The sequence below is a fragment of the Seriola lalandi genome, unplaced genomic scaffold (assembly GCF_002814215.2).
Source record: "Seriola lalandi dorsalis isolate HSWRI2012SDOR001 ecotype SW California unplaced genomic scaffold, Sedor1 jcf7180002054864, whole genome shotgun sequence".
Taxonomy (NCBI): Eukaryota; Metazoa; Chordata; class Actinopteri; order Carangiformes; family Carangidae; genus Seriola; species Seriola lalandi.
This window is the reverse complement of record NW_019525417.1, coordinates 1657296-1678460: the sequence shown is the minus strand read 5'-3', so window position 1 is coordinate 1678460 and position 21165 is coordinate 1657296. Positions and strand designations below refer to the sequence as shown.

At 42.0% G+C, this 21165-nt stretch overlaps 1 protein-coding gene across 1 annotated transcript in view; it reads right to left on the bottom strand.

The window, feature by feature from the left end:
* Positions 1–19308, bottom strand: part of prickle2b (prickle homolog 2b) — an 85118-nt gene extending 65810 nt beyond the window's left edge. Inside the window, exons 1-2 of the mRNA XM_023427836.2 lie at positions 19161–19308; positions 18590–18675 (exon numbers count right to left, since the gene is read on the bottom strand). Coding sequence (XP_023283604.1) covers positions 18590–18675; positions 19161–19202 — 128 coding nt within the window. The 5' untranslated portion in view covers positions 19203–19308. The remainder of the gene's footprint in view (positions 1–18589; positions 18676–19160) is intronic.
* Between the last annotated feature and the right edge of the window lie 1857 nt (positions 19309–21165).

Genomic DNA, 21165 nt, shown 5'->3' with positions numbered 1-21165 from the left:
ATGGGCTGCACACACAAACAAATACACCACGTTATTGAGCATGGAAACACACACACACACACACACACACACACACACACACACACACACACACACACACACACACACACACACAGGACCTGTGGAAGCTGATTGTGCGCCAGTAAGGAGGAGGTCAAACAACAGATGGCAGCCAGAGGATTAATACAACTCTGTCACAGTCAACTTCTAGTCAAACATCAGAAAGAAAGTCATACACTGTTGTACAATTAACACTGTGTTATGGAAGTTGTCAGTGCTTTTACTGCACTTTCTAATATTGCTTAGTTTAATCTGCAACACCCATATTGAGATTCACTGACTTATATTGGTTTCACCTTCAGTAGCTTGGTAAGGTACTCAGTTCCTTCTAGTTCTACCTCAGTGGTTCACACACTGGGCGTCGGGGGCTTGAGAGGATGAATTTGAGGGGTCACAAGATAAATATGAAAGACATTTTTTTTTATTCAATGTGACGTTTTCTCAACATTTTTTTTTTAATTTTTTTTTTTTTTTTAAATTGTGAAATAATATTCATATGATACTATTAATACAGTTTGGGCCAAATCTCCATATGAAATAATCAGAGAAGAGATCTCTTATGCAACGAGAGGCCACGAGTAGACATTGCTTTGACTGAAAGGACTGAAACTGCCAAAAACAAATGACTCAAATAGATTAATATGCAGTTAAATGCACCAACACTGCAACACTACTAAAAATAATACAGACATTAATTAAGTTACAAAATGTAACATATACTGATATTTAAACTATATTAAAAAGAAATTAAAATGCCACGATGAACTCAAAGTTACGGGCTAAATAATGGACATGAGCGGCACAGCACACCTGTCTGACTGATGTTTACACGTAGTCAGCACCAGCCCACACACAGATAAACACACAGATAAAAGAATCAGTTACATTTATCAGAGTCACAAAGCCATCTAAGAAAGGAATCTGATGTGGCAGATGTTCTAATAAACCCCACATCTCAGGTATTGTGCAACCATAAAGGGTGTTGACAAGAAAGCTGAGCACTATTAAAAATAAGCCAGTGGGGCAGTGCTGTGTCAGTGACAGTAAAAACACCAGGTTATGAAACGGACACTTCCAAGCAACAGCAGGGTGCGGAGCTTCTTACAACATAAGTGATGCTCGACATGAGCTCGTGTAGGCATTGATGTTTCTTCTTTGTTGTGCAACACGGACTATAAACATTTAAGGCCAAGCACGCTCACGCTCCCACAGACATGCCAAATCCATCGAGCGCTCTGTGGATTCTTCGCAGCTGTCGGCCAGTATCATCACAGTCACTTCCACAGAGATTTGTGAAGCTCGATGCCGATCGACATCATGATTCTGTCCCTTCTGCAGAGAATTTCCAGTCCAGTCCTCAGACAGACCTCTCAGGATTAGATGTCTATTTGTGAAGCCATTTGCACGGGTAAGGCTCACTCCTCGTTTCTAGGTCTCTGTCAGGCAGTTGGCGGAGCACAGATCCACACACACACACACACACACACACACATATTTTATCACTTTCTTCTCATTATAACCTGCTGGAGCTCACAGGGGTCCCACATCATCAGGCAGGCAGCCACTGAGGCAACACCAAATTACTGGTGTGTGTTAGTGTGTGTGTGTGTGTGTGTGTGTGTGTGTGTGTGTGTGTGTGTGTGTGTGTGTGTGTGCGTTTCAGCAAAAGTCAAATGTAGGTCTACTGCGGCCTATTGTGTTTGGGAAACAGACCCATCCACTCTCCCTTCTGTTGTCCCACATCATTAATCAGACCAGACAGAGGATAGTCTCCATGCTAATAATATGCACCACTAGCTCCAAAGCTAACCCAATGAGGACAATGACTTTTCCCTACTCAGTCGACAGATAGAATAAGATTATGTTTAGATACACACACACACAAATAACAAACATATAGACGCACAACTACTGAATCTAGGCACTACTGCATTTGGCATTTAGTATATCCTGCTTTCACGGTCAAGTTTCAGTAAGAGTTTTAGTAGTTGATGTAGTTTATAAAGATGAGACTGGATTTATTCTGCATTTTTCTGGTTGTCAACAAAAACACAAAAATCCACAATGTGTTCTTCCCTATCTTTGACTGTGGCACTCAGCCCCAACACTGTTCATTTAAATATTTTAAAAAAGGCTCACAAATCTTTAGTTTTATACTTTCAAAAAAGACAAAGTAATTTCCTCAAAAAGCTGGGCATTGTAGTTTTCAGCAAATGTTACTCAAACAGGAGTAAATAGAGCAATTGACACTGACTACTTTCTTCTGCAGAGTAATACCTATTTGGTACAATGATAAGTATTTACAGTAGATTTCACTGTGTAGCAAACACAACAGCATACAAATCAAGGCAAGCACACACACACACACACACACACACACACACACACACACACACACACACACACACACACACAGGCTCCGATCAACCATTCTCCTTGCGCTCGAGATTCATTATTCAGGGGCCTGGAGCACAGCTTGTCTGAGTTAGAGCATCTGCGATTCAGCCCTGAATCCCCTTCAGACTGTCTAACGTACCTTCACCTTAACACACTCACACGGAGACATGAGCAGCTTACCTACAGAGACAACGACAGTGAGGGGTGAAACCCAGAGAAGCAGCGTGCAATTTAACTGTAAGAAATTTGACAATATAGCAGAGTGAAGACTCTTTCGGTGGCCAGTCGGCATGTCCACACATCGACACACAAATACACAGAGGGAGGAGCCAGTGAGTGATGATGAAGATGATTTTTTTCCTCCTGTCTTGCTAATCAGGATGCAGAAAATAACAAGGTCAGTGTGTCATGTCAGGATACACAAAAGGGTATTAAAAGAGCAAACACAGACACTCGGAGTCCCACTGCTCCCCGTCACATCTCACATTGGAGATTGGAACATGAGATTTGGGCTGAACACCATCTGACAATGAAACATAAACTGAGGCACGCTTTCTGGCTCAAGTGTCAAGCTATTAAATATTACAGGATCTGCGGAGGCTATTCTTCATATGACGCCTGGCACGGGCAGGCACGCGTGGCAGCGTACACAAACACACACAGGTGCACATGGTCTTTGCGTGGGCTACACCTGCCTCGGGACATTCCTTAGTTAAACAAAGAGTCTCCAGCATTTAACACCTGCTGTCACACACACACATACAAACACATACCTGTCACCCCCCACATGTCATTCATACAGACTCCGCATCACACCTGTGTGGGGATGCTAATATCAATTTAGAAAGCAGAAGCAGGGGGAGAGTGAGGGACGCACACACACTATGTCAACAATCTCTATCCGGCTCCATTGTCTTTGCAAGATTTTTACTATCATGTGTCAATCCTGAACCTGACTGGCTGGAAACAGGATCAGGAAAGTAAAGGGGCGTCATTACACACGGCCGTGACAGATGCGGATCAAACGCCGGCTTATGAAGAGCTACGAAGATGAAAACGGCCTTAAAACACATTAGAAGATAAACAAACAAAGCCGAGAGTCTCATAAGCCAACCAGATGGGAGTTAAAATGTGCCATAAAAAAATATACAGGCCTGAACTCAGGCAGTGTGAGCTCTGTGTTCCCACATGACAGGAAACAGGACTTTCCATACACTGCGGGTTATCCAATCTGTCTTCCTCCTGTTTCATCACCAGAGCTGCAGGCAAACAATTTACATTTCACTTCGACTGTGCTCTCACAGCGTTCATTATATGTCAATTAGTTCCTGCTCCGCGAGGACATTGAAGCAGCTGTAATGAGGAAGAAGAGGTTTGGTTTTAACAGATAAATAAATAAACACATAGATAAATAAAAGGGCAGACGGGAATGGTCTCGTCAGAATCAAACGAGAAACAAATTACACCCCAAGACCACTTATAAATATTGGAGTCTTTGATCTCCACACCAAAAGAGCGTTTCGGTCTGTGGGGGAAATGATGAGAGAGCGTGTGCGTGTGTGTGCGTGTGCACGTGTGTGCGTGTGTGTGTGAGGCTGGCTGTGTACGCCCCAGGCCACATTATTTCACAGAGGGGGTTGAATGAGGCAAAGCTACGCACACTGTTAAGGAATGCAGAGATACACAGCACAGATCACTAGCCTCCCTGACTAAGCAAGTCCAGTCAGCTTTACTGGCCTAAACTGCTGACTCTCTGTTAGAGCAAATGTGGACTGATGATCATCACCACCACTAGAGAGAAGTGGCTCCTAAAGCACAAAGTTGTTGCTGGGCCTGTATTCACCCCCCTTCACACAAACCACTAGATCTCTGTGCACCATGTGCGTGCACTGAACATCATAAATAAGTAACGTAATTAATAATAATGTCAAACTGATTTCTTCATTTATTTTTAATAGTTCTGAGGGGGCAAGTTGGAGCCAGAGTTATGCTATTGTTGGAAGTATGACAACTTGTGTATCTTGTCTGCAGCTTGTGTAGGATATTGGGAGAACATCACGCCTATCTGTCTGCGCTCTGGTTAGTCCGACATGAGCCCTGTGGTGTGGGAAAACCCCAGGGCAGAGGATTAGACGGGAGAAAGGGGGATTTGCTGGTTAAAAGCTGACCTCTGACATGCATACAACGGCCTTTTGATTCAACAGATCAGCTCACTCTGCTTTCTACCTCTGGACTGTGCAGTCACGCTGTCATCGAAGGGAAGTCCCACTTACTGTCATGGCTGGACAGGATAACACGGGCTTACTTGTGGCTTTGTTACGTGACAGAATACCAAGGAGACAGTTGTCGTCCTGGGACGCTGCCGAAAGAACAGACAGTGTGATCGCACATTACTGGCATTACAGCAGCCCTTGAGAATAATGTGTGACATAGTCACACTGTTCATGCGAATCATTTTATGATGCACTGCTGAAAGTCAAAGGTGGGACTGCTGGCCCTGATTTTGATTACATTTCCAGGTACACATTTGACTTTTTTTAAAAACTTAACCTACTAGGCCATATATGTTCCCAGTGTCGGGTATCATTGTCATAGTCAAAGCTATATCGAGCTCTTTCAACATCAATTTCAAGAATTGTTGTGGTGTGTCCGCTAGCTCTGACTACAAGCATATCAGGTTGAGAAATAAATCACAGAGGGGGTTTACAAAGAAAGGCTACCTTGCTGGTGAGTTACTCTGTTCTCTGGTTTCACAAGATTTTCAAACTTTACAAATGGAGGGCATACCTCCACGGCTCAAGCACTCTTAAGAGCCATGCTGCTCAGTGAAGAATAAATCAGGGACATTTCTTTACATATGTATCAAAGTGCTGCACTCCACCAAGGTCTGGTTTTGATTCTTTTGATGCTTGTGTCTGCTTTATGTTTCACAAGGGGAAGTTAATCAAATGTCACTGGCAAAAATGCAAACTATTTGGTATCTAGCAAACAACAAGATCCTGCTGATTAGAGTATGTATTTGACTAAAGACCAAAATAAATTAAACTGGAAACAAATGAGCACTTTGTTTGGAACTGATAACTTTAAATACGTTAGACATCTGTATCAAATCCAGGAGATGGTCTTAGTCTCATGTACAACACTGTGATTTATTTGTGCTAAAACAACTGAATGGTGATCTGATTTTGATAATTAGCCTAATTAAATTTGACACTTTTCATCAGGAAGAAAAAGTGCAGTGTTTCCCACAGAATTGTATTCTTAGTGAGGGTCAAAAAGCTTTTGAAACAACCCTCACATCATGGAAAACTAAAATATTTTAGTGAACCATGGCCAATAACAACCACAGAAACAATGCAATTTTAATTTTCTTTGGGTATCTGATCTATCATACGGCCCTTATCTTATCTGTAATACTGACCACAAGGAGAGAGAAAAACACTGTGCAAAGTCTGACGTCAAGTGAGCAACACCGACCTCTTTGTTTCTTTTTTTTCGTTTTTTCTCTTTCTCCCCTATGTGTTCATTCTGTCTATCCTCATTTGCTCTGCTGCTATTGTCATACTGATAGTGCAGTACTTGTCTGGCCTGTTGTCAAGGCAGCAGGCAAACTTACAGCACTCTCATTGCCTTGGCAACCGGTCAACCTGCACAAATAAACTTGGCCAGATGAGTGATAAAGAAAGATGGAGAAGACGGTGAGAGAGGGAAAACTGAATACAACATTCAAATATGCAGAGCTCTAAGTAGTTTAAGCTGCAGCAACAGAGACACGGTTTTGTAAAATAAGGGTGATGATGGCTTAAATCTGATCGCTGAGGTAACTGTCATTACTGGCTCCCATTTCCATCCATCTTAATCCAAATGACTCAATGTCTGTGCCTGTGAACCGTGCCCACGCTGTGTCTTCGCAACACACAGGCCATAGAAGTACTCGTCAAGGTACTTCACATCCTCGTGTCTCAACTGGCTACAGCATGCTCCAAGGATCTAAAATGTGTTGTGTTTAAATCCAACCTGGGATGTTAGTTACATGTTTATCTCTCTTTTTATTCTGAACTGTATAGTAGTGCAGAAAGAACATTTTTAAAAAGTTTTAAAATGTAGAGCATGTTAAAACTACAGCTAGACAGACACCGGCTAATATCGGCCGATATATCAGTATCTACATATATGTTGGCTGATAAGAAAATAGAAATTGCAGTAGATGAATGCCAAAGAGATAGGTTTGTTTAATATTTAGGCATTATGGCTCTATAAATAGCAATGTTGATCCAAGTGACTTTGGACATTCCTCAACTTTTCCACTTGGGCCAATTTTTTTTGGCAAATGTTTCAGCTGAAATCTGGTACAGATATTCACGGTCCCCGGGGGATGAATCCTACTGACCCTGGTGATCCCCTGTCTGATCCTACAGCTCTTCCACCAAGTTAAGTTTTCACTTAAAATCTACTTGATGAATTTTGATTTTCTTCAGAGATTCAGAAATCCTAGATGGCATATACCAATGATTTCAGTAATCCAGACTTTTCCTATAACGATACCACAAGGATCCTCAGAAAGGCACCAGCACCACAAACACAGCCGGGAAGTCACGTTCAGTGACTCAAATTACCTGAGGTGACGCCTAGCAGACAGCTAGCGGATAGACACCAAGCAGCTAGCCAACTCAAAGTGGCCACCACCCTCAATTATGCATGACTTTAAGGCTCAATGAAATTTAAATGGGTAAGTTATATAAATGTTCACCCATTGTACAGCTGTAATGTAGGAGAAAATCAGCTATAGATATAGTTTAGCACAGGAGTCTATGAGGAATGACTCATTTTTGGAGCCATGTGGCCATTCAAGGAACTGCAGTTTTTGGCACTTCTGTGTTGGCTTCAGTCTTCAACCCTGGAGGTTACCACTTGCTGTAAACTCTTCAGTTTCATTCAACTCATCAAAATGTGGTTGTTATACACCCTCAACTTAAAATCTCAAATATCAACACTGATACTTTCCTATAAAAAAATCCAGAAATGGTCGGGCTATGACAGGAGCCATAAAGGAGCAGCTTGTTATCTTAGAAATGATTTGAACTGTTTCAGAACACCTGAACATCGCCGAGCACAGCCACAACCATTAAAATGAATAGTAATCCTCTTGTTTGGTTGTATGCATTTGTTCTGACCTAAAGACTCAGTGAAGCAATGTGTTACTTCAGGCCTCTGTCAGAGGAAGCTGGCCATGCTTCAGAGCTTTTTTTCATCTCCTGCTTCCTGTCCCCCTCCACTCTCGCTGCTGCACCCAGATCAGTTGAGAGATACCTGTACAGCCTGGCACTGAGAGTCAGCCATACTCTCTCATCCGTGAAATACAGCCTTCACTTAAGAGCCTCTCCGCTGTTGATACTTACACAAACACACACACACATACACACACACTTGTAGATTCAGGCTTGACTCATGCAGAACTGTGAGCAGAACCAAGACGACACCTCACCCACACCTCAGATGACGACAAGTCACACAGACAGACAGACAGACAGGAGGAAGACAGAAAGAGATGGAGAGAGACAGGAGGAATATACAAGGGTCAAAGCTGTCATGATATGTTGCTATAGTCTTGATATTTTAAAATTCAATACACACATTTAGCATTTTGTTTTCCACCAAACACACTTTTCAAAATGAGGTATCACAACGTAACATCTATACAGCAAATAAGCCTTGTGTTTTCTCCTCACTGCTGTTTGATGGAGTGGCTGTCTGGACCCTTCCTTCAATATTAGACAGCAGCAGTCAATTCTCCCAGGTCAATGTGCTACTTAAGCCAACCAATAATCAGCAGGCTGGCTGAATCAATAAACCAATCAAATAATTTAACACTGCAGAGTCATCAACCTCTTCTTTTGCAGTTTGGACAAATGAGGCTTTGGGTTCCACTGGGATTTTGAGTCTGTAATGAAAATAGGGCACATCATTAAAGTAATGGGACAGTGAAATAGTGACTGTCAACATCTCCCTAACTTACATGTATGAGATTAACCTAATAACCAAAGTGATGATTTCTTTCCAGTGTCATACAGTACTGGAGGTCTGAGGATTTTCAGATCTAAAAACTGTTCATCAGTTGTGCGTGAGCCCATGATACAAGGATGACAAGCAAGATGACACGCTACTTTGCTGTTGTACGATGGTGACCTCTACTGGCAGCTCCTGACATAGAATACGGCACCCTTTTCCCCAAAATCACCACCACTGAGAAATTCTTCCAAACACATGAAAACCTTGATGTTGGTACAGCTCTGATCAAGGATTTTCTCCTACACACACACACACACGCTCACACACACACACACACAGACACACACACAGGATGGGAACAGGTGGCTGGACAGAGAGAACAAGGGGGGATAAAATAAGAGGAGGAGAGAATCAAAGAGATCTTTGAAGTGGTGCACTGCTTAAACCTCACTGCGCTGGGCTCTTTAAACTGGTTAGATGAGGAGATGCATGGATGGATGGAGGCAGCGAGGAAGGAGGGGGGGCAGGGATGAAGGTTTAGTGAGCAGAGATGGACGCGGGGATACAGAGCGAATATTAGAATGAGAATGAATGAGTTCAGGTTTATGAGGGCGCGAAGCATAAAGGAAACTCAAGTGGCATTAAGAGTGAAAAAGTGCAACTGTTTTAAAAAAGCAAACAAGAAATATTTCCTGAACTTCATCCATTAATCACCCTTTAATTTTTCTATAGCTGAATTGATTTGTCAGTTAACTGACAGCCAGAGAATTCATCACTACCAATTCTGATAACTGATCAATCATCTTAGTCTTGTTTATCACTGTAATTGATATAAAAAACTGAATCTTTAGGAATTGAGGACCTCAGGTTTTCTGACATTTTATACACTAACCACTCTTAATCAATAATGAAAATAACCGTTAGTAGCAGCCCCACATCCATCTCCTTCAATTCGACACCTCCACCAACAGACAAGCATGCAACATCTCCAGAGCTAGGCCAAACCCCCTTGTTCATAAAGCCCCTGAGGAAATCAGAGTTTGATGTGAGGGAGGCTTTAATGATTCCAAGACAAATCTAATCCACTAAGTGTTTTCAAGCAACCCAGGATTTGGTCTGCAGCTGTTTGGCTGCTGAGAGCTTGTGTACCTAGTGGGCGACCGCGGAGCTCACACGACAGGACGTGAACGAGAGCTCTCTGAATGAGAATGAAGGTGAGCAGGTGTGTGTGCTCTAACAAAAAGATGAAAACTGCTTCGGCCAAGTGATAATGTGTTTTACACCTTCCTTAGTCACTGTGTGTATGTGGGTTGACAGAGATAGAAAAAGAGGAGGTAAAGGGGGGTTGTGTGTGTTACCACTGATTGCAACATATGCTTTAGGGAACATAAAGTAAATAAAAGCCTGAACTATAGAATTGATCAAAGACGTGCTTTTGTTCAAAGCACAAAGAGCAAAATTCATTTTGTAACTTTACAGGGCATGGAGTAACCTAACCGGAGAAACGGCCATGATGACATGAATTAACTCTCTAACCGGGGTGGGCGGGTTGGAATTGTAGGCCAGAGCACTGTAAATGTTAACTTGCTGGGCGTATGACAGCGGTGAGCCTGCCTCTCTTTATTTTCAGTGACAGTTCAAAGGCAGCTTAGCACGCTAAGCCTTCATTAAGGCATGGATCAGCAGCAGGGCAAAAAATCGGGGTGAATTAGCATCGCTAGCGCACAAGTCACGGAGAATTACAGAGGTTTGCTAATGTGAGGACGGGTGAAATCTAGCTACAAGTGGTATAAAGCTACAAGCATGCTATGATAGTTCACAGCAAGAGCCAAGCACGCCACAGTTGTGCAAAACAGTTGGCGTGATTTAGATAATTTTTACACTTAATTTCAGTTATGTTGTATTGTGCTTTGATGCAGTTACATGTATGTCAGCAACGCTCTTTTTCCCTCTCTGCCTCTTCCACCATTACTAATACCTCTCATCCATGCTGAAAGTGGCCAACATGCACAGAAACAGTTAGTCAAGCATGAAAGAAAACACCACATTAAATGATGGTTTGACCAATGATTAACCTGAATACATACTTTTATGAGGTTTGAATGGTTTTAAATAAGTGAGACATAATGGACTGATTTCATACACAGACAGTATCCCCATGAATGACAATATGTTAAAACGCACGCATACCATCGTCTCTGAGGGACTAAAAGGACTTTTCTGATGCCTATCGCTCTTAATCCAAATGCATGAGCACCTGTTAGAGATGACCTTGATGGAAGAAGCAGAAAAAATACTGAAGATGGGGATCAGAGTAAAGCTACTGGCTTTATTACAGAGGCTGCCAGAAAACATTACACTGACTTGCACAGCTGCTCTATACAATAAATCTCTATTAAGTGTATGTGGGGTTTTGTTACAGCCTAAGTACAGTGATGCATTTTGTTCAGATAAATGAGAAAAGATTTTTCTTTTTTTGATTAGGGATCATAATGTGGATGGTTATTTTTATCAGTTGGCTTCATAGCTTAAGAGCAGGATGCTCAGTATGGTTTATCCGTTCCTACACTGGAAAATCTGTAAAATGTCTCTGGGCCGTTATGTGCGCTCATTTACTATGGCAGTGTAGCTTTTTATTTACTTACTTATTTAACATTTCTCCTTTCCTCTTTCAAAAACTGTACCCTATAGTGATGGTTGAGATGTTACCATCAAAAATCAAATGACATCAAATTAAATTTCTGGTCTCCTGAGGGGCAGCTGATCTGGGACCTGGGAATAACTGGGGAACCTTGTTGCTATTTGTGTCAAAGTTGGAAATGTTTGCCTCCTGCTGTCTTCAGCTCCCTTCAAACAGCTTGTATGGGTCATTTACTTTCTTAATTTGATAAATCAGAATTTAATTTGATTTATTAATTTAGAGTTATTTTTTGTAAACAAGATGCTGGGAGAGGAGATTATTCAAAATCTATGGGATCTGGGAGGGAAAAGCAGTTGGACTGGAGAATCAGAGTAGGCTTAACATGATAAAAAAAAACCTGCTTATAAGAAAGTTAATGTGATGATAACATTCCTGACGCTTCACTGGAAATGCCAAGTCTCCTCTCTTCAACACTGACTAAAAATCTGGTATCTATAGATGGGATAAGTCATAAGTACAAACTGGAGGTGATACTGGAGGCAAATACAAAAACACAACAGCTAAAAAACACAACTGTCAGAGTCCAAAAGACACCACTAATTATACTGCTGTGCCAACACAGTGACCTTTAAATAGCTCAGCATGAATAGCACTAAAAAATAGTCACAGTGGTAAGGGTGAACTCAACAACAGCCAACAGCAACCACATTACAATACTGTCTTCTATTTAGTTTCACCCGAGGGTTAAATGAATGATAAACCTAGTCAATAATCCTACATTATGCTGCTGTGTGGAGTCCATAGGCTGTCAAACATGTCATACAATACTAATGATACAGGAGCTACAGCAAGTTACAAAAGCAATTACAAGCATTGAGCACTAAAGCAACCCAACCCCTCAGCGGCTCTCCTGTTACACATCCAGAACCCACCTGGTGGATGAGATGACACCACCTGCTGCCGCACCTTATAGCTCACTTCTTACACATCCATCTTTCTTTAAAACATTAAGTTGACACCATTACTCTGTTGGCAAATGCACCACACACACACACACACACACACACACACACACACACACACACACACACACACACACACACACACACACACACACACACACACACAAACACATTTAAGCAAATATATCAGGATACACAAACAGAAACAGTCACACACATGGACGCTCTCTTTGTCTCTGGCTCCAGCATCTGCATCATACAAGCATAATTACAAGCTGCATCTACACCAGATGAGACGGATCATTTCCTCTCTCCTGATAGAGTGTACAAACACACAGCCAGCCAATAAAACATTCGGAACAATGCAGCTCTATCGCACCAAATCAAACAGAAGAGGCAAAAAATATAATGCCTGAAAAAGCAATAAATTGGGTTGTTATCATTGTTTGAGCATGCATTCAGAATGTCTAATAAAATGATACCTAGGAATCACAGTGTATTCTCTTGCTAAAGGCGCTGGAAAAAATTTGTCAAAATTAGAACAGATGTGTGGATTGTGTGCTTGTGTGTTTTTTTTTTTTTTTTTTTAAACCTGTGCTCATTATTAAAACCCCCACATGGAGAGAGGAAATGAAGAATACTACAGGAATTCAGCTGTGATCTTTTCTCTATCTGTGACCTCTGTGTGTGTTTTTGTGTCACATCAGTCTCTCTCTCTGGAATTTTGATGCCGGGATTTCATTGGAATTCAGCAGCTGACCGACAGGTCCCTCAGGATCTCAGCCGGCCTCAGTGCGCACACCATCTTTGTTGCCGTGACCGCCATGCGTAATCCTCACAGAGTCCGAATCATTACAGTCAAATCAAATACTGTGTTTGGTGTATTTATCCCTGGGTAGTATGGGGTGATTCGGGTAGAATGAGATGAGGGAAAAACAAGGAGAAATAGCAGATGAGAAGATGAGGAAGAGACAAAGAGCTGGAGAAAAGGTGAGGGGAAAACAACAGTATGAAATGAGAGACATGGGAAGGGACAAGTTCAGCCCAACACTGTCTGAGAACCCAAAGGTCAAACTATGATTTATTTCAGGGGCTTCAGAGCTCCCTCGGTTAGCATTATCTGTGAACATCACTCATATATCACATGGCCCCGAGGCCCTGTCAAAATATAATCCTTTCAAAACAAATCTCCTCTAAATGATGAAGACAAACCACACCATTTACACAATAAAAAGCCCAACTTAAGAAGTCATTTGCCTACTGACCTATATGAGTGCTACCACAGCTGCTTTCTGCACCAAAATGAGCCCTGGGGAGGGAGAAGACAGCAGGACAGGGAGTGTTTTCATCCTTGGAAACTGTCGAGCAAGGAGGCTTTACCATCTCCATGCCAATACCCAGACACGGCTTTAGTGATAAATCTGCTAAAGTCTCTATTGTGTTACACTGACCACCAATGGTTTCTTCTTTCTTTCTCCCCCCTCACCTCAAGTCTCCTTTTTTTCTGCCGAAATAGCCAGCTCCCATTCATATGCCTGGTCGCCCTGACAGTTTTATTTGCCAGGCCGTCTTGTTAACACAGTGAATAGCGGGGCCTGCTTCTGTTATGCAGATCAGACTGGGTTACCGAGGGGACAGACGTCAGGAAGCCATTCAAGGCCGGGTTAAAACTCAACCTAAATCCCTCTTGTTCTACTGCAAGCAACCATCCTCCTTTTTTCCTCCTTTTCTACCCCCTCACCACTGCTGCTTTTCGCCAGCTAAAGTTTCAGCTAAGGCCCTGTTGCATACAAGTACCAGCTTTGTCCAGCTCTGGCAAAACCTGAACTAAACCTGCTGCCTTAAATGAAGTTTTATGTTGCGCTCTTGGCCAGAGGAAATGAAGAAATAGTAAATGCCAACACCTCATGGCATAAATCCTCTTTTCTAGTCTGATTCATGTCTGAACTGATCTAACCCCACACAACAGGTCAAGTGTAACCTTTAAAGCACAGCTCTAGGGGCGTTGTGTAGCGTAGTGGTTTAAGCAGGTGCCCCATGTGTAGAGGCTACAGTCCTCGCTGCAGTCGGCCCCGGTTCGAATCCCGCATCGGACGGCCTTTCACTGCATGTCATTCCCCCTCTCTCTCTGCCTCCCCGTTTCCTGTCACTCTCCACTGTGCTGTCCATTAAAGGCATAAAAGCCCAAAAAAATATACTTTAAAAAAAAAAAAGCACAGCTCTAAAAACACACATGCATCATGAAGAGGAGGGTCACATGATCAGGATCAGATAGCACATTCACACTCAGGGCACATGTTAATAAGCGTGGTAATGAGTCTCATTAGCACAAAGAAAATCAATCAAGCCAAAGGCAAGTATTAATAATTCAGAAGGAGCATGTTGTGCAAGGAGAGTCTCTACTCCTATACCTAACCTGCCAACAGCAGTCAGCTCAGCTTACTGGGTTACACACAAGCAGCCAGGTAAGAGAGACTCTTCTTTCATCCATCGCTTTTCTACCCACATCAAGGTCACACAGGCAACAGGGTGAGGAGAGCGAGCAATTTCCACCTCAGATGAGCTGAGAGAAGAATGGTGTCCTACCAGCCTTTCAGCCAAGCCAGTCATGCTAACCACATTTCTAAAAGGGAAGTGGTCATTGGACAACCACCCAGATGCATGAACCATGAACTGGTTTCTCTCAATTTAAAGAAGCAGCCACTCTATAGGAAATTTCTGTCACACAGGATGTGACGAAACACCATGTATAGACTAATTATTTCAGCTTCTGTAATCTGTAATCACGTTATATGGTCAGAAGCAGTGTTGTGCATGATTGCGCTAAATGTTTGTTAAACATTGAATGAGAATGTGAAGAGAGTTAACAGCGCTCGTGCACCAGAAGGTGGCAGTAACGCGCCAAAAAGCTGTTTGCTAACTGCCAAAAGACATCCGAAGAAGAACTGTGTTTTACGGCGGCACTCAAAGATTTACAGCACCTGGCATGGCCAACTTTTTTTTCCTTCTTCTTTCATAAAGCAGGACAACTCAAAAGTTATGCCAAGTCAGAAGTTACACCATTGGTTGGCCGGCCGAGTATTGGAGTTTCCCCATCGGTCGTTGTGCCTTCTAAATGATTTGGCACAAACAGTTTCTATTACGTCATCAGGAGAGCGTTTAAAGGCAGTGCTGCCAGAGTAGAGCCTTTATCGCTAGATTTCCCAACTTTTCAGACACCTGTAATGACCTTTTTTGTCAGAAAAGCATTTAGTGACTTTTTAGACAAACCTTAGCTACTTTCCGTAGAAGACAGTCGCCAGCACTGCCCCGCGACCACAAGGTTGTGCTTTACTCCACGCAGGCACACCTCTCTATGCTGACTGCACTGCAGCTGACGTGAATAAGCTTCTACTTTTCTCTCTCAGAGCATATTTTGTAAGTAAATTTAGCTGAAATCTCAGCACAGCAATTGTCTTTAACTCATGTGCATGGTGATTTTATGAGACAACATCTCGATTATAAAAGATTTTAGGAATGCAGAGCAGCAGTTAGAAAATGGCTTGGAAGTGACTGCTGGTTAACATGTAGTCTTAAGGGGCCATGTTCCAGTCAATATTTCATACTTGTTGCAAACACTAGGCAGAATGCAAACAAAACGTGGCCCACCATATACTAGGTTTGGACCTAGTCTTGTATTTTAATATTTGCAGACACTGGGTTTATCGTTCGCATTTGAGTCAGACAAAATTCTTGAGGGTAATGTTTTGGTAGGCCTGGGTGATTTTAAATACCCAGCACTAGACTGGCTCCTCTGTTCACTCTGAATGGGAAATGCTTCAACACACTCAGTCAACTTACGATAAAAGATCAGCCTGAGACACCCCCTGGAGCTTAGCTTATTGGAAACATCTTATAGAGACGTAATATGGAAGAAGAGAGGAGAAAAAAAACAGTGCTATTCAGCTGCAGAATATTTAGAGAATCATCAATATTTCAGTGAATTCTGAGACAAGCACATGTAAAAAGTGTGGAGAATGGTACTGTGTGTAGTGTAGCCTAGGCCCATTCACTGTAACATATGCATTCTCACGAGAGCTCAACTCTCCTAGCTGTGACTCTGACAAACAACACGTCTACGTACTTGCATGAACTACATGAGAGAGAAAAAATATATATGGTGTTCTGAAATGAATACATTTAAAAAATAAAAAATAAAAAAAAAAATCACACAATGCAATCCAAAGTAAAAACAAATATGCTAACAGAGGAATTTCTTTACAAGAAAATTAATCACAGGGCCCCAAGATTATTAAAGTGGTAAGAGAAAACCTATTATAGGCTATTTCTGTTACACAAAATTATGTTGTTTTTTTTTTCCATAGAATTTTCTTTACTTTCTGCTTTTTCTTGTAAATGCTTGATAAGGTCTGTCCCTTCAAATAATACAATCCGGGAAAGGAAAATGAAGCTTCGGTTGAGCTCATGTCCACATTTAATCTGTGGTAAGGGGACAAACGTAGACTCTGATCGCTTTTAAGGGGTCACACAAGAAAAAGGCAGAGACTAAGAGTGTACAGTCACGCTAGCAGCTCTGTGAGGCTGAGCTACATGCTAACTCTAACAGTGTGACATGCGCACGCAATGACAAGCCAGCAGGTATAATGTTTACCATGTTCACCATCTTTGTTTAGTATGTTGGGATGCTACCAGTTGCTAATTAGCATCACTTGGGAGTATTCCATGGCAACTCATCCAAATCTCAAATCTCCAAGGACAAAAGATCATTTGTGCCTGGTAGAGTGCAGATGAGTTTAAGAACACAGCAATCTACATGCACCATATAACAGTGTATATGTGTTTAAACCATGAAACCAAATATATTTGAAACTGTTGTTTTGCTTTGGCAACAGCAAACAAACAGCATCTGGTATGTGGAGACAGTACGTAGGGAGCACCTGCCCCTTCATCTCCCTATCGCTAACCTCAAGGTCACTTCAAGTCCACCACATTCCACAACACTCATTACTGGCATACCTTTTAAAATTAGCATGAAAACTCTTTTATTTTTGCCTGAGAAAGATGCAGGAAATTCTCTGTGAAATTGGCAAGTTTTCTCTTTAGCAACAAAGACTGGCTGGAGCAATAAAACAGGCTTTGGCCTCCACACACAAAGTCGGGCTCCTTTACTCGGTGTCCACTGACGATGTTTTATTCCAGTTTGTTGGACAGGAAAAAGTTGACTTTTTATTGTGAGACTGCAAAGACGGGTAATTAAAGGCTGCATTCCTGAGCAGGCGGTTGCCCCTGCACTAGTTTACTTTACAGCAAAGGAGGCTGGATGGTCTTTACGGTACAGACCCTCCCCTTCTATTGTGGATCCCTATCAGAAGAGAAAAGTGCATTGGCTGCCATGTTAACTTTGAATAAGCTGGCTCCAGCCTGGTGGACTCTTCTTTTGCCAAAATACTGGAGTTTTATGTGTTTTCTATTTATGAGAAGAAAAAGAAAAAAAAAAACACTTTTAGAAATAATTGTTGAGTACTACAGAGTGAAGTCATGCCCTTACAGATGGTGCAGGTGTTAATAAAACAAATTAACTGAATTAAACTGTTACATTTTCCTCACACTGTTAAGTTTAATGGAGGCTTTAATTTCGGACCTTTCCTCCCCAACCAATCCTCTATGGACCGATTCAAGCAGCTTATTGTGTTGCACAATTACAGTGTCGGATTTGTAATCAGTGCATAACGTGGCTTGAGGGTTTTGTTGTTTCCACAAACTGAGCTTCAGCAGCCACTACGCAGTAAAGAGACAGTGGTGTAGATCACAACATCTCCATTAAGTCAGTACTGCTAATAGAGTGATAGGTGGCCATAAGAATCAGCTGACACTAATAAACTAACAGTGTTCAGTGCTTTCCTTATATGCGATGTCTTGTGTATTGCATTCCTCAAACAGAGTTGCACGCATTAGTCACACTCTTTCCCACACTAACCCAAACCACCTGTACTTCATAGCAGGAACACTTCTTTTTTTACAATACACGGCTTGTTTCAAAGAATAAGCAATTTTACATCCTCCCACTTGTGACAGAGCGACTGTGGAAGCTGCAGGCGTGAATCCTCCCTGCTGTATGAAGGGTCTTTACAGTAAAAACTATTATCTTAGAGCACACAGGGGCAGAACAATGGTTCCTTCACAGTAATGTGCATGGCTGATTCTATTCAACTTACCAAGGCTCTGAAAGCTTTCCTTCTCAATGCTCCTCTACTTGAAGAAGGAACCTTAGACTTTATATTGTATATCACAATGCTGAGTGGTTACTTTGCCAAATTTCTAGTGGTTTAATCAGCTGGTTACATGCCACTGTAACAGGGCAGCAAATAATAAATGGTTTCACCTCTGAAAATAAGCATCAGACCACAAATAGTGACTGTTATGCTATCTATGGGATGGAGACATCTGCACATGTGAGGGGAAAGCAGCTGTGTAGGGAATCAATGAGAGTTCGCTCGATGGAGTGAAGCGATGCTGTTACCTCCATTTGTGAAGGGCGAAGCCTGGACACTGCTCTCCACAGGTGATGCAGGGCTGTCCTCTCTGTGGCTCATCCGCAGGGTTCAGCTTGGGAAAAAACACAAACAGAAGATGATGTGTCACAGCCTGCAGCTGCAGATAAAGTAGTTTTTTTCCCCCATTCAGACAGACACTGCCTGGAGCTCTAAATGTCAGAGTATCGGTGGCTAACTGGGGGCTTCCTGTGTGTTACTTCACCTACTGCAAAACTTGTTGTTACTGCATGGTTTTCAAAGCAACACAACAATGTGCCAATTTCACACATATTTTAAATGGAGGTCTTCATGTAAGTTGTAAAGCCTGAAACAGAGAAAACATATCTGTCATCTCCCTGGCTGTGTTGTTAATGAGGCATGTGGCGGTGCGTTATCATAACAGAGTAGATGTAACATGATGCTCTTAGCAACAGGGGAAAAAATCTTGACAACACATGAGAATATGTCGCGTGCGTATTGTTTAATTAAACCGCAAAAACAAGTGGAGACACGCGCTTTGGAAACCACCACACCTACAACTTTGTCTTGCCTACCTACCGATCTGGTGGAATTTCTCCTCTTGGAGCTGCGACTGAACATGACAGGCTGATCCCGGGACAGAAAAAGGCACAGTAGTCTATTACCGACACAAATGGCGCACAGACGAAACTGGAGATGAGTGAGTGTTTGTTGAAAAAAAAAAATCCCTCACGACTTTTCCAAACACATGGAGCCGTGGGTGCAGTCCTACCCTATTAACCTCCTTCATTAATGAATGGAGCTGCGCTTTCCGGATCGCAGCTCCACCCTGTTTCCTCACAGCCAATGGAAGAGCAGGAAAAATACTTTTAGAAAAGGAAAAACTATAATTATGCTTGGACGAAACCAGTGATGCGGTGGTAAATGACGGTGTGGATGAGTCCTGACGTCCAGTCTGAGAACACCTGAAGGCAAAGAACAGACCCTGTAATCATTGTGGAAATAAATGTTTTATGCTGCTATTCTCCCTCAGACACCCCGCCTTCGTTTAACTTGATCCACTTTCGTAATTTTCCACTGTGAATGTGCTAAAGGTTCACAGCTTTTTGAAAATGTCAATGCACTAGAAAATAAAACACTTGAGTCACAACACAACATGATACAACCTTGACTCTGCAGGGACAAGAGAAAGCTCTTTCTGTCTGTTCCCACTTTTAACTCAGAGACATCAGTTCAGAGGAGATTAATTCTTCACCTCTGTCCATCTCAGCAGAAACATCTGCCATGTGCCCCGTGTGAAACTGTTTTTCTTCCCCGTGGTCTGACTGTTGATTCTCTCCAGAAAGTGCATGCTGTTTATCAGAGGAGAGAAGGCTTTTGAGCATCACTGGCACAACCTCAGTGTGACAGTGCTCTGACTCACAGGCACATTTCACTAAAACGTTCTTATACCATATTATTACTGGTAGAAAGACATTTCGCTCAAGGCTTTCTTCTATACCCATTATGCAGCTCTATCAGTCTCTCTAAAGTTCAGGCATTCACAACGCTGTCGGATGGTTATTGTGCACTAATGTGGATGGTATTTGAGATTTCTCTCAGTTGGACACAGGCTGTTTTCTTTTTCTCTCCTGTTTCAAATGGAAGTGGCTCTTCATTTGTATGGATGGTGACCCACACCTCTGAAACATGGAACGTGAAGGTTTCTGATTAAGGAGGAGTTTGAGTTGTGCTGGGTGGCTCCAAAGAATAAGTGTAGTTAAACAGTACCTTCCATCTATTCTGCAAAGACACTGCTGTGATTTCTGTATGTTTCAGAAAAACAAAACGAAACAAAAATAATCAAAAAAAGAAAAGAACAGTGTTGGTTGAGGGTTGAAATCAGAAATTCTTCTTCGTTGAAATTAAGTTAATGCACCTCAGTAGTTTTCATTGCATTATGATTAAATGAATAGTTTCTAATCCAGAAGTCTGGTGGTTATATAGTAGAGGGATGGATGGATCCATTACGTCATATTTGAAATCATACATCAGTCAGTCACTGTTATATGAATGGGTCTGTTTCACATCACAGTTAATGTTTGATTGATGAAGCAGTCAACGAGAATCCATTATTTCATAATTCAAAGGATGAGGCTGGTGCTCTTATAGATCTAATTTACTGCCAAAAACCCAAGAAAAGATCTAAATCTACAACGAATCGATCCTAAATAGACCACCCCTCTGTCCCACAGAGCTCCGGTGTTGTCCAGAAACTATTACAATCACATCAGTGAGCCACACTGACACTTTCCTCTTACACCATCAATATGGCCACTACAGTTCATTTCGAGTCCCACAACTTTCTACAATTAATATTCACTAGTGTATTAATGGCAATGTGTATCAATGCATGGCTGAAAATAGTCCCCAACAAATTTCTGCCTGTTTGAGTGATATTAGCCAAAAGCGGTGACTCAGCCATTTTGAAAAAATAATGAAACTACATATTTGTGTCCTATTTTAAGATTTATATCTTCAGTAGGAACTGATGGGAGCCACAGACAGTGTAGGGAAGTCAGAAAACAATAAAAAATGTAATTAA